We start from the raw sequence: 14,302 nt of genomic DNA on the forward strand, positions 1-14,302 counted from the left end.
GATGAGTTGGCCATACGTTTGTGGGTCTAGTTCTGGGGTTTCTATTCTATTCCATTGGTCTATGTGTCTGTTTTTGTGCCATCATTATTGAGTTTTAAGAGTTTACAAAAATATGTTGGATAACAGTCCTTTATCCGTATGTCTTTTACACATATTTTCTTCCAGTCTCTGGCTTGTCTTCTCATTCTATTGACAGCATCTTTTACAGAGCAGATTTTTAATTTTAGTGAAGTCCAGTTTATCAATTATTTCTTTCATGGATTATGACTGTGTTATTGTATCTAAAGTCATTGGCATACCCAAGGTCACCTAGATTTTCTTCTATGTTATCTTCTGGGGTTTTGTAGCTTTGTATTTTACATTTAGATCTATGATACCCTTTCAGTTCATTTTTGTGAAGAGTATAAGGCCTGTGTCTGGACCCTGTCTTCTTTTTCCTCCCTCTCTCCTTCCCTCCCTTCTTTTTTCCTCCCTCCCTCCCTCCCTCCCTTCCAGCACCATTGGTTGAAAAGACTGTCCATTCTATTATATTGCCTTTGCTCCTTTGTGAAAGATCATGTGAATTAACTTCTCAGCTCTCTGTTCTGTTCCACTGATCTATTTGTCTTTTCTTTCACCAATACCATATTGTCTTAATTACTTTAGCTTTATAGTGAGTCTCAAAGTTGGGTGGGAGGTGTCCTCCTAACCTTGTTCTTTTCCTTAAATATGGTGTTGGGTCTTTTGCCTCCTTATATAAACTTTAGAATTAGTTTGTTGATATCCACAAAATAACTTGCTGGAGCTTTGATTGGGATTGCATTTAGCAATGAGATCAAGTTGGAAAGACTGACAGCCTGACAATATTGAATCTTCCTATTCATGAACATGGGACATCTCTTCATTTATTTAGTACTTAGATTTCTTTCATCAGAGTTTTACAGTTTTCCTCAAGCAGGTTTTATGTATATTTTGCTGGATATATACCTTAAGTATTTCACTTTTGGGTGCGGTGCTTATGTAAATGGTATTGTGTGTTTAATTTCAAATTCCACTTCTTCAATGTTGGAATATAGGGAAGCAGTTGGCTTTTTATATTCACCTTGTCTCCTGCAACCTTACTTTAGTTCTAGGAGGGTTTTTTGTTGCTGATTCCTTCACATATTTACACAAACAACCATGTGCTCTTTGAACACAGGTTTATTTTCTTCTTTTGCACTCCATATAACTGTTTTTTTTTTTTTTTTTGGCCTTATTGTATTAGGTAGGACTTCCAGGATGATGTTGGAGAGGAGTGGTGAGAGGGGGTATCCTTCCCTTTCTTCTGATCTTCTGGGAAAGCTCCAATTTCTCACCATTACGTGTGATCTTGGCTGTAGGGTTTTAGTAAATGTTCTTCATGAACTTGAGGAAGTTCTCTATTCCGGAGTTTTTATCATGAATGGGTAATTGGGTTTTTCCAAATGCTTTTTCTGCATTTATGACGATGTAATTTTTCTTCTTTAGCCTGTTCATATGATGATTAATTGATTTTCAAATATTGAACTGGCCTTGCTTACCTGGGATTAATCCCACTTGGCCATTGTGTATAATTCTTTTATACATTGTTGGATTTGATTTACTAATACTTTGTTGAGAATTTTTGCACCTATGCTTATGAGACATATTGCTCATATGTACAAACTACATATTGTAGTTCAAACTGCATATTGTAGTTTTCCTATAATGTGTTTGTCTTGTTTTGGTAACAAATTAATACTGGGCTCATGAAATAAGTTAGGAAGTATTTCTCCTGCTTCCATCTTCTGGAAGAAATTATAGAGAATTGGTATAAATCCTTCTTTAGGGGCGCCTGGGTGGCGCAGTCGGTTAAGCGTCCGACTTCAGCCAGGTCACGATCTCGCGGTCCGTGAGTTCGAGCCCCGCGTCGGGCTCTGGGCTGATGGCTCAGAGCCTGGAGCCTGTTTCCGATTCTGTGTCTCCCTCTCTCTCTGCCCCTCCCCCGTTCATGCTCTGTCTCGCTCTGTCCCAAAGATAAATAAACATTGAAAAAAAAATTAAAAAAAAAATAAATCCTTCTTTAAATATTTGGTAGAATTCACCAGTCAACTGTCTGGGTCTGGTGGTTTCTGTTTTGGAAGGTTATTAGTTACTGATTCAATTGTTAAAATAGATACAGACCTATGCAAATTGTCCATTGCCACTTTTGTGAGTTTTTTCAGAAGTGTCTTTCAAGGAGTTGGCTAGTTTCATCTGGGTTATTAAGTGTGTAGGCAGAGAGTTGTCCATAGTATTCCTTTATTATCCTTCTGAGGTCCATGAGATCTTAGTAGTGTCTCTGCTTTCAGTTCTGATATTAGTAATTTGGGTCATCTTTCTTTGTTAGTTAGCTTAAAGAGGATTGTTAATTTTATTGATCTTTTCAAAGAAGCAGTTTTTGGTTTCACTGATTTTCTCTTTTGATTTCCTCTTTTTAGTTTCATTGGCTTCAGCTCTAATTGTTAAATAATTTTTTTTTCTTATGCCTACTTTGGATTTAATTTGCTCTTCATTTTCTGATTTCTTAAGATGGGAGCTTTGACTATTGCTTTTAAGAGTTTATTTTTTCTAGAATATGCCTTCGATGCAGTGAATTTCCATCTAAGCACCGTTTTCACTGTGTCCCACAAATTGTGATAAGTTGTATTTTTACTTTCATTTAGTTCATAATACTTTAAAATTTTCTTGAGATTTCTTTGTTGACTCATGTATTATTTAGAAATATGTTCTTAAATCTCCAAGTATTTTATTTCCAAGTTATCCCTCTATTATTGATTTCCAGTTCAATTCCATCGTGGTTTATAAGCAAGCATTGTATGATTTCTATCCTTTTAAGCTTGTTAAGGTGCATTGTGTGGCCCAGAATGTGATCTGTTTTGATGAATATTTCATGTGAGCTTGAGAAGAATGTGTATTCTGCTGATTTGGAATTAGGTCGTCTATAGATGTCAATTACATCCAGTTGATTGATGATGCTGTTGAGTTCAACTACATCCTTGCTGATTTTCTGCCTGCTGTAACGGTCCATGTCTGATAGAGTGTAGTTAATGTCTTCAACTATTGTCATAGATCTGTCTATTTCTCCTTGCAGATTCATCAGTTTTTCCATCATATATTTTGGTGTTCCGTTGTTAGGCACATACGCAGTAAGAACTGTTACTCTTTTGCAGAGCTGATCCCTATGTCATTCTGGAATGGTCCTCTTTATCCTTGATAGTTTTCCTCGATCTGCTGTCTACTCTATCTGAAATTAATATAGCTATTCCTGATTTCTTCTGGTTGGTGTTGGCGTGCTATGTCTTTCTCCCTTCCTTTAGTCTGAATTTATATGTGTCTTTATATTTAAAGTGGATTTCTATTTATTTATTTATTTATTTACGAGAGAGCGGAGAGGGAGGAGAGGTAAAGGAGGGGAGAGAGGGAGAATCTTAAGCCACTTGCATGCCCAGCAGGGAGCCAGAGTTGAGGCTTGATCTCATGACACTGAAATCATGACCTGAGCTGAAACTAAGAGTCAGACACTTAACCGACTGAGCCATCCAGGAAACTCTAAATGTTTTCTTGAAGATCACCTTATGTTTTCTTGAAGATAACATAGCTGGGTTTTATTTTTTGATCCATTCTGACAATCTCTGTTTCTTTCTTTTTTTCTTCCTTCCTTCTTTCCTTCCTTCCTTCCTTCCTTCCTTTTTCTTTCTTCCTTTTTTTTTTTAATTTTTTTTTCCAACGTTTTTATTTATTTTTGGGACAGAGAGAGACAGAGCATGAACGGGGGAGGGGCAGAGAGAGAGGGAGACACAGAATCGGAAAACAGGCTCCAGGCTCCGAGCCATCAGCCCAGAGCCTGACGCGGGGCGCGAACTCACAGACCGCGAGATCGTGACCTGGCTGAAGTCGGACGCTTAACCGACTGCGCCACCCAGGCGCCCCTCTTCCTTTTTTTAAAGTAGGCTTCATGCCCAACATGGGGCTCGAACTCACAACCCTGGGATCAAGATTCAGATGCTCTACCAACTGAGTCAGCCAGGCATCCCAACCTCTGTTTGTTTTTTTTTTTTTCAACGTTTATTTATTTTTGGGACAGAGAGAGACAGAGCATGAACGGGGGAGGGGCAGAGAGAGAGGGAGACACAGAATCGGAAACAGGCTCCAGGCTCTGAGCCATCAGCCCAGAGCCTGACGCGGGGCTCGAACTCCTGGACCGCGAGATCGTGACCTGAGCTGAAGTCGGACGCTTAACCGACTGCGCCACCCAGGCGCCCCCCAACCTCTGTTTTTAACTGGTATATTTAGATCATTGACGTCTAATGTGTTTGTTATTGATATAGCTGAGTTAATATCTATGATAATTTCTACAGTTTTACATTTGTTGCCCTTATTGTTTTTGTCCTACTTTTGTCTTCCACTCATTTTTCTGAAATTTGTGATTTTAATTGGGCTTTTTATGAGGCCATATATTTTTAGTGGTGACAGTCTTTGTTATTGTGTCATTTGTTTCAGCTGCAGATAGCTGAGTCGGTCCTCTTTTGGGATTTGACAGAATCTAGTATTTCCACTGGAGTGCTTAAGTCATACCCGATCAGCACAGAGCCTGTCACAAGGCTCTGGTCTGGGAAATCATGACCTGAGCCAAAATCAAGAGTCAGACGCTTAACAGACTAAGCCACCCAGGCGTCCCGAGTTGTATTTTATTTTAATTCATTAATTAAAGCTAGGTTTTTGAGCTTGCTGAACAAATTCTTATTGGGAATTATATAATTTGCTTTTGAACAACAACACCACAGAGTCGGGACTGTTACTATCTCTCTTTTTAAAAAAATTTTTTTAACGTTTATTTATTTTTGAGACAGAGAGAGACAGAGCATGAATGGGGGAGGGTCAGAGAGAGGGAGACACAGAATCCGCAACAAGCTCCAGGCTCTGAGCGGTCAGCACAGAACCCGACGCGGGGCTTGAACTCATGGACTGCGAGATCATGACCTGAGCTGAAGTCAGACGTTTAACCGACTGAGCCACCCAGGCGCCCCTATCTCTCTTTTTTAGATAAGAAAACTGAAATATTGAGTTGATTAGCACATGGCCTATAAGTAGTCGAATCAGCATTCAAACTCAAACAGGACTGATATTCAACATATATTTATTGACTGCATACAGGCGTTGTTCTAGGTTCTGAACGTGTCAGTGACTAAAACAAAGTCTATTCTCGTGGTGGAGCTCTATTCTTGAGGAGAGAGAAAAATTGTAAACAAATGATATGTATATGGTGCCTCATGCTGTGGAGAAAAGTAAAGCAGGATAAGGTGGACAGGGAGTGTGTGTGTGTGCACATGTGTGTATATACTTTGTGTATGTGCTTTGTGTTGGAGCCTTCTCCTTCAAGATGACATTAAAATTTTTTTTTTTTCAACGTTTATTTCTTTTTGGGACAGAGAGAGACAGAGCATGAACGGGCGAGGGGCAGAGAGAGAGGGAGACAAAGAATCGGAAAGAGGCTCCAGGCTCTGAGCCATCAGCCCAGAGCCTGATGCGGTGAGCCATCAGCCCAGAGCCCGACGTGGGGCTCGAACTCATGGACCGCGAGATCGTGACCTGGCTGAAGTCGGACGCTTAACCGACTGCGCCACCCAGGCGCCCCACAAGATGACATTTAAACAAAGACTTAAAGAAGTGAAGGTGTAAAACATACAGATTCCAAGAAACAGAATTGTGTGGCGGGGGGGGGGTGGTGTTTGAGGAAGAGTAAGGAGGCTGGGAAGGCTGGAACAGGGTGACTGAAGGGAAGTGAGAAGTCAGACAGTAGTAGGTAGAGAATGGCATGTTGATCATGTGGGGCCCATAAGCCATTCCAAGCCTTTGTCTCTTATGCTGAGCTATTTGAAGTATCTTGTGGATCACTTGAAAAGTTGTTACTTTAGGGGCGCCTGGGTGGCTCAGTCGGTTAAGCATCCAGCTTCCCGGCTCAGGTCACGATCTTGCGGTCCATGGGTTTGAGCCCCGTGTTGGGTTCTGTGCTGACAGCTCAGAGCCTGGAGCCTGCTTCAGATTCTGTCTCCCTCTCTTTTTCTGTCCCTCCCCTGCTCACGTTCTGTCTCTGTCTCTCTCTCAAAAATAAATAAACGTTAAAAAGTTCGGAAAAAAAGATTGTTACTTTAGAGAATACATTGTGGGGACAGAGGTGCTAAGCGGGGGGCTCTCAGTCAGGAAATTACCGCAATGATCCACGTAAGTGATACAGCCAGTGTGGGCTAGGGAGATAACAATGGAAGTAATGAGAAGTAACCAGATTCTAGACCTATTTTGGAGGTAGAGCTGCTATGATATAGCAATTCCAAGGTTTTCGTCTGATTAGGTGAAGAATGAATTTACCATTTACTGATATTGGATAGGCTCTGGAAAGAGCAGTTTTCTATTTTTTTTTTTTTTTTTTTAAGGGAGAAGTCAGGATTTCTGTTTTGAATGTCTTAGGTTTATAATGTCAAACAGACATTTACATGTAGTTGTTGAGTGGACAGTTGCATTTACAACTGCATAGTTACACAGGGTGGCCCACGCTAAATAAAAGCTTGGAGGTTATCAGCATTCCGATGGCAATAGTGTTTAAAGCATAAACCTTGGGTGAAATGCCCATGGAGTGAGCACAGACAGAGAGAAAGTTCCAAAGATAGGCGTTTACTACCCACTTTTTCCTTCTCTTCATTTTTTTCTCCTTCAGCAACTATTGTATGTTCTCTGATAGACACAAAGACTACTGATGTGGTATGGAAAATTAATAGAAGTCTTTTTATTCACCTCCTTTCCTACCTTTCTAAAGTAAGAATTCTGTGAAAGGCCGATCCACAAGCTATTAGAATTGCCCACTTACAAACCTAAAATTCGTATGGAACCATAAGAGACCCTGAATAGCCAGAGCAATCTTGAGCAAGAAGAACAAAATGAGAGGCATCACACTTCCTGATCTCCAACTGTATTACAGAGCCACAGAAATCAAAACAGTAGGGTACTGGCCTAAAAACAGACACATCGGCCAATGGAACAAAACAGCGCAGATATAAACCCACACGTTTATAGTAAATTGATCTTGAACAAGGGGAGCAAGATCATATGGGGCAAGGAAAGTCTCTTCAATAAATGTTGGGGGGAAAACTGGATATCTACAGACAAAAGAAGAAGGTTGTGCCCTCTGTGACACAGCCATCAGTTCAGAATGGATTAAGACTTAAGCATACAACCGTAAAACTCCTCGAAGAAAACAGAGAACAAGTGTCTTGGCAATGATTTCTTGGATATGACACTAACAGCACAGGCGACAAAAGCAAAAACAAATGGGACAACATCAAACAAAAACGCTTCTGCAGAGCAAAGGAAATCATTAGCAAAGTGAAAAGGCAGCCTGTGCAATGGGAGAAAATAGTTCACGAATCATGTGTCTGATAAAGGGTTAGTATCCAAAGTAATAAGGAGCTCACATGACTCAATAGCAACAGCCCCCCAAAACAACCCCTCTGCCACTCAAATCCCCCCAAACAACACCAAAAAATGATTAAAAATGGGCAAAAGACCATTTCTCCAGAGAAGACATACAAACGGCCTACAGGTAAGTGAAAAGATGTTCGACATCAATAATCATCAGGAAAATGCAAATCAAACCCACGATGAGATAGTACCTCACAACTGTTAGGACAGCCATTCTGAAAAAGTCAAAAGCTAAGTGTTTAGAAGGATGTGGAGAAAAGTGACCCCTTACACCTGTCGGTGGACATGTAAATTGGTAAAGCCGTTACGGAAAACAGGTATTTATAGAAATACCACGTGATCCGGCAATCTCACTTCTGGGTATATACCCAAAATAATTGGAATCAGGATCTCAAAGAGCTATGTGAGCTTCCATGTTTATCTCAGCATTAGTTACAATAACAAAGACATGGAAACAACCTAATTGTCTATAGACAATAGAATAAAGAAAATGCATGTATACATGTAGTGAAATAGACTCAGTTTTAAAAAAAGAAGGAAATCCTGCCATTTGCTACTACATGGATGAACTTGAAAGACGTCATGCTAAAGGAAAGAAACCAGACACAGAAGAACAAATGCTCTATGGTCTTACTTATATCAGAAATCGAAAACAGTGAAACTCAACAGGCAGAGAGTAGTGTTACCAAAAGCTGAGGGTAAGGAGAATCAGGGAGATGTTGGTTAAAGGGTATATGGTTGCATTCATGCAAGATGAAGAAGGTTAGAAATCTGTAGAGCATAGTGCATATAGTTAACAATATTGTGTGCTTAAAAACGTCTTAGAAGAGAAGATCTTAGATTAAATGTTCTTATCAAAAAAGAAAGAGGGAAGAAACGGATGACAGTCACATCTATGGTATTGTATATGGTGGTGGCTTCATAAGTATATACATACATATCTTCAAACTCATCAAGATGTATACATTAACTATATATGGCTTTTTTGTATGTCAATCATAACTCAAGAAAATTAACTACTTAGAAATAAAGGAAGGAAGGAAGGAAGGAAGGAAGAAATTAACTGACTACGCTAGGCCTTGAATTAGTCATAGTGGTTTCACAATAATGGTAACTAAGAATAAGAAATTTCAACTTTCAGGGGTAAGGAAATAGAAGTTTTGACAATTTTTTTAAAAATTTTTTTCAACGTTTTTTTATTTATTTTTGGGACAGAGAGAGACAGAGCATGAACGGGGGAGGGGCAGAGAGAGAGGGAGACACAGAATCTGAAACAGGCTCCAGGCTCTGAGCCATCAGCCCAGAGCCCGACACGGGGCTCGAACTCGCGGACCGCGAGATCGTGACCTGGCTGAAGTTGGATGTTTAACTGCGCCACCCAGGCGCCCCAAGTTTTGACAATTTTTAAGAACACTTACTTCTGTAGCAGATATGAATTAGGAACCACAAACTGTGTCATTCAAAACGTATACCACTTTTTAAATGAAATCCAATTCTGTTTCCATTTTTCCAAATTTCTGGGTGAGAATTAATCTCAGTTTTTAGTAGGGCTTTTCTCACACTGGGATTTGTAAAGCAAAATGTCTGGGAAGGTTGCTTTACTGTTCGCTTGAAATGGTTACTCTTGATGTGACTGTGTCATTGTCCAACCCCTCAGCCCCTTTGAAGCCTGGCCGTTTGGGCCCAAGAATGTTTGCTGAGACTGGGAGCTCTTTGGTTCAGGGTGGCCTCACATAGTCATTTACTCAGAGGTCCTATCTTTCCCCCGGGTGCAATGAGGGAGAGGACCCCAGATGCCCACTATCTCGGGTCACACAAACCTCCACCCACCTCCTGGCTTTGGATTCTCCCTGCCAGCAGGGCTCCCACTCTTCCCTCCCTGCAAAAGACTTCTTTCTTCTCTTCATGAGCGCCTAGAGTGATTTGCTCAGATAGGCAGGGCTTTCACATAGTTATCTTTAAGCAACCTCTACTTCTGACCTTGAAAATTCTTTTAAGGCCAAAGAACACAAGGTCCTGGCTACACTTTGAAATAGGGAAGGGAGGGGCGCCTGGGTGGCGCAGTCGGTTAAGCGTCCGACTTCAGCCAGGTCACGATCTCGCGGTCCGTGAGTTCGAGCCCCGCGTCGGGCTCTGGGCTGATGGCTCGGAGCCTGGAGCCTGTTTCCGATTCTGTGTCTCCCTCTCTCTCTGCCCCTCCCCCGTTCATGCTCTGTCTCTCTCTGTCCCCAAAATAAATAAACGTTGAAAAAAAAAATTAAAAAAAAAAAAGAAATAGGGAAGGGAAAAACAAGGGATCGGAATCAGCACAGATCACATTCTTTGCAAATCCTTTTGAGGAGTGAAAACAAAACACCAGTTCATATTTCAGTAAGTTGCCCTTCCATGTTATTCAGGGAAGGAAGCTGGGAAACAGAAATATTTCACTTATTTTGGGAGAAGCAAAATGAGCATGCAGAGTTTCAGTTCAGGTATGTGTGTGTGTGTGTGTGTGTGTGTGTGTGTGTTTGTGTCTGTGTGTGTATATTTTGGGGGCGGAATATATCATATATATCATATGTATCTTTTGGGGCGAAAAAGAAAGGAAAAGATAAAGGGGGAGAACAGGCTAGTTATCATTTTGGTAACTTCCATTTTTACATGTACATCTCTATAACCTCACATTATTGGATAAAAACATGCAGAGACTTCTGGTGCTTGGCTCCCATGTCATGATTTTCATGGATAAATTTACCATCTCCCTGATTTCTTCTTTGGTCCCTATTTGATAATGCTGTTACCGTCCCACACATATATTTTCCCTGTTTGGGCAAGCAAAAATCTGGTCCTAGAAATATGGAATTTTAATCCTAGGATTCAATAAAGAGCCCTAGCATTAAAAGACTTAACTCTTTTTCCGGGAACTGTAAAATGTTGGAAAAATATGTTAATCTCTGGTTCTTCTCCCTTTCCTTATGTAAAAGTGGACCTTGACCTCATAAGAAAGGGATCAGAATTCGTAGTGATAAATTACGAATAAACTGTTTATTCTTCTCTCTTTGGAAAACCTCGGATGAGATAAAAAAGCATTCTGGATTAGGGAAAGGATTTCTTAGCCTCCCGGCTGACCTGCCCTCCCATCCTCCCTCTTCTCTTCCCATCTAATCCCTTGTGATTGAGAAACCTCTGTTTCTTACCAAATCCTCACGTTTGAATTCAGATCTTTTGGGTCATCTTTAAAGATTTCTTCTAAATTTTCCATTTTGAAACACTGTGCCTTGATTCTGAGGAAGGCCAAGGAGAATGGTTTTTCACACTGTTTCTAGTCTTTTTTCAGGAACAGAGAATTAGATTTCATTTTTTTTTGGCAATGCGACTTCATAGGAAATATTATATTCATGCATCAGGATGCACAGAATATCTAATCATTTCTCTCTTTCTGATGTTAGCAATCATTGGTGTCCAAGACTTAAATTGTTTCATTACGAGTTGCAAAGTGGGTTTAGATAAAATTAGAAAACATAGAAAAGTCTCTGAGATGTTTAAAATGCTATGCAAATATAAAATTACATCAATATTGAATTTTCTTATGAAGGAGGAGGAGACCCACATAAGAGAGAAATAAAAAGTAAATAGACAAAATTCCTCCAACCCTTATGGGTTGAGAATTCTTTGATAAAGAGGACAGCAATTGAAAGATAATTGGGCTTCTGAATAAAATGTATACCCATTTCCCTCCTATTCTTTTCTCAACCCCTTTTAAAGGATGCTGAAGACAAGAAGAAACACACAGTAGGGCTGAAAGTGAAAGGGGGTATCAGGTAAGAGTTCTCCACCATTACCCTCCACAGAACATGGATTTTAGCAGTTATGAGAGTACGCTGGGGGGAGTTGGGAAGTCCAATGGGGAAGTTCTGGCCACTGTTGGGAAAGCATCCAAGAATAGATGCACTGAAAAAGGTAAGAGGAATATTTTTACTTTGCCTTCATCACCGTTCCCTAAAGCAGCACATTTTTGGGGGCGGGAGAGACCCCCGTGGCCTGCGACTTTTCCCCTGGGGGAAAGTGAGAACATACTGAGTGCCCCATTAAAGTTGGGCTTGGTCATGTGACTTGCTTTAGCCAATAGAATGCAAATGAAAGTTATATACACCACATTTGAGGCAAAGCTTTTTTTTTTATGTTTATTTATTTACTTTTGAGAGAGAGAGCTGGAGAGTGAGCAGGGGGAGGGGCAGAGAGAGAGGGAGACAGAGAATCCCAGGCAGGCTCTGCTCTGCCAGTGCAGAGCCCGATGTGGGGTTCAAACGCACGAACTGCACCGTGAGATCATGACTTGAGCCCAAATCAGCAGTCCAATGTCCAACCGACTGAGCCCCCCGGGTGCCCCTGAGCCAAAGCTTTCTGAGCCATTGCTTGATTCAGCTCTTTCTCTTTCCCCTCTTCCATGAGAATAGTTTATCCTCATAACAATACTTTGAGATAGGGTCTGTTATTCCCATTTCTTTGTGAGGAATCCGAAGCAGAGAGTTGAGTCACAGCCCCAGTCATTCAGCTGGTGAGACAGGGATAGAGTCAGAATTTGACTCTAGGTAGTCTGGCCCCAGTGTCTAGATTTTAGCCACTGCACAATACTTCCAGTCACCAACACATTTTCTTACTCCAATCACTTTAGTCTCCTGTGAAGTCCATTTCTGATGGACTTTCTTAAGGACGAAGATAAACATTTCTTGCTTCCTCTCCAAAAATATTTATGCTTAACTAATCAATACTACTTACTTACCTCCGTCTAAACAAAGGCTTCCTAGACCAATGAATGAGTTTTTTCCCTAAGATTTCTCGGAACATAAACTATTTTCAGTTATTCTCTGTTCGACTTTATATGCAATAGCCACAGCTGAACTATCAGCAGATGTTACACATCTGTATTCTTCACATTATTTAAAACAACATAACATTTCATGTAAGCATGTAATTGATATTTGATAAATGAACGATTGAACAAATGATAGCTTGACCAGAAACGTATTTATTCAACAAGCCTCTTTGATGTCTGTTTCACAGACACAAACGACTCCATTTCTTCTCAACAGAAGTATAGGACAGGGAATCCAACAAGATATGGAGCCTAAGTACGGTCTTCAAACATTGCCATGCTCTGCATCTATGGAGGGAAGAGAAACATAGGAAGGTGGTGGGGTTTCCTCAGGAACATTCCCTCAGCTGAGCCTGGGCTAGAACAGGGGTTGGCACACTTTTGCTTTCAAAGGGCGTATGGTAAATATTTTGGATGTCGCAGGCCATGTGGCTTATGCCATAACTATTCAACATATGAAAACAGCTGTAGAAAATAATGCAATGAACATGGCTCTGTTCCAATAAAAACTTCATTTACAAAAATAGATGTTGGGCTAGATTTGGCAGGAGAATTAAATAGTTGTCCCTTGGGCTGAAGGGGACGGATTAGCTGTGATGTACAATGTTGCCCGTCAGTGATAGCTATCCTACAAACAAACACGCAAACAGAACTTATCGACTTTACTGATAATGGTGTGGCTATCTGAAATTGGAGAGGCCACAGTTTTCTCTTTGTGTGAGCATGTGCCACGTGAACTGTCTTGGGTCTAGGAAAAGATTTGCAGAGAATTTTAAATTTAGAAGAAACTTTAGGGAGCATAGTTCTTGCGGAATGAGGGTGGTCCTGGCGTGTCACCTCTTACCTGTGCTGCAGGGGGCGATGTACCCAGCAATGGCAGACTCATCTGAAAGAATCGTTGGATGAAAGGAGACAAAAGACAAATCTATAAACGGGAGCCCGTACTAAGTCTGTTCACTTTACTTTTGGAGACAAGTACATATCAGGATTGTCAAAACTCTACATAAATACACAAGTGTTGAACAGGAGAGCTAAAATACCTATATTCGAACATTCACCTGGCGTAAACTGCCTTTCCTCGTTACATTATCTTTTTATGTGGATTATGTTCCCTATGTCTCTAAAATATGTGAGAGCAGTGTCCAGATATTATCTTTCTTCTTAAATTTCTAAGTTTCTGACTCAGCAAAGAGACAAACAGATGTAGCACTGACCGAATGGACTAAAACCAGGATCTGTTGTAACAACGGATTCTATTTCTTGGCTCTGGGTTGAGACTTATTCAGTTGTTTCAGTTTCTTCTCACTTACCTGGCTCATAGTAATCATAGACTTTGACAATCGCCGGCTTGAGGTCCCTCACTGGGATATCTTGCAGAACCGTGAAGGAAAAGCTTAGTGTCTGATTTGTTACCTGAAAGGACAAGTGGGAGTAATGAAGAGTCTAGAAAGTGTCCTTCCCTCTTCCTTGAGTAAATTATATTCTTTCTTTGCCCTCTGACTCTCACGCACTGGTGTCTTTTAGGTGAGCAAACATTTATGGGTGACCAGATGGATTTCACATGCAACTTTGGAAACACTTTACTGTGACCCAAATTCCCCAGATTTTCTCCTAAGTAGCTGAGACAATCTACATTCTCTGGTAGGCTGAGCTATGAGATTAACTCTCTGGGCCTGTGTGAGTGTTTGCCAAGATGCAGAGCCTTGGCTTCATAACATCTGTAATTATCAAGCTATTCTTTTTGTGTGACTGGATAAGACATTCCCTTTGCTTTATAGTCAGATTTGCAGATATTCATGAAGTCTACATTTTATTTTATCTTATAGAGAGGGATGTATCAGGATGTTTACACTATCATTAGTCAACCGCTATCGTACATTTATTCTTTGGGGGGAGGTCTCTGAAATAACAGACACAATAACCTTTTTGTTCATTGATGTTCTACTTACAATTTCA

The 14,302-nt window shown here is 40.6% G+C and overlaps 1 protein-coding gene across 1 annotated transcript in view; it reads right to left on the reverse strand.

The window, feature by feature from the left end:
• Window positions 1–12,479: 12,479 nt before the first annotated feature.
• Window positions 12,480–14,302, reverse strand: part of LOC122473860 (PZP alpha-2-macroglobulin like) — a 48,622-nt gene continuing 46,799 nt past the window's right edge. The window contains exons 34-36 of the mRNA XM_043564672.1: window positions 13,657–13,759; window positions 13,191–13,232; window positions 12,480–12,634 (exon numbers count right to left, since the gene is read on the reverse strand). Coding sequence (XP_043420607.1) covers window positions 12,612–12,634; window positions 13,191–13,232; window positions 13,657–13,759 — 168 coding nt within the window. The 3' untranslated portion in view covers window positions 12,480–12,611. The remainder of the gene's footprint in view (window positions 12,635–13,190; window positions 13,233–13,656; window positions 13,760–14,302) is intronic.

This window comes from Prionailurus bengalensis, chromosome B4 (assembly GCF_016509475.1).
Source record: "Prionailurus bengalensis isolate Pbe53 chromosome B4, Fcat_Pben_1.1_paternal_pri, whole genome shotgun sequence".
Classification (NCBI taxonomy): domain Eukaryota; kingdom Metazoa; phylum Chordata; class Mammalia; order Carnivora; family Felidae; genus Prionailurus; species Prionailurus bengalensis.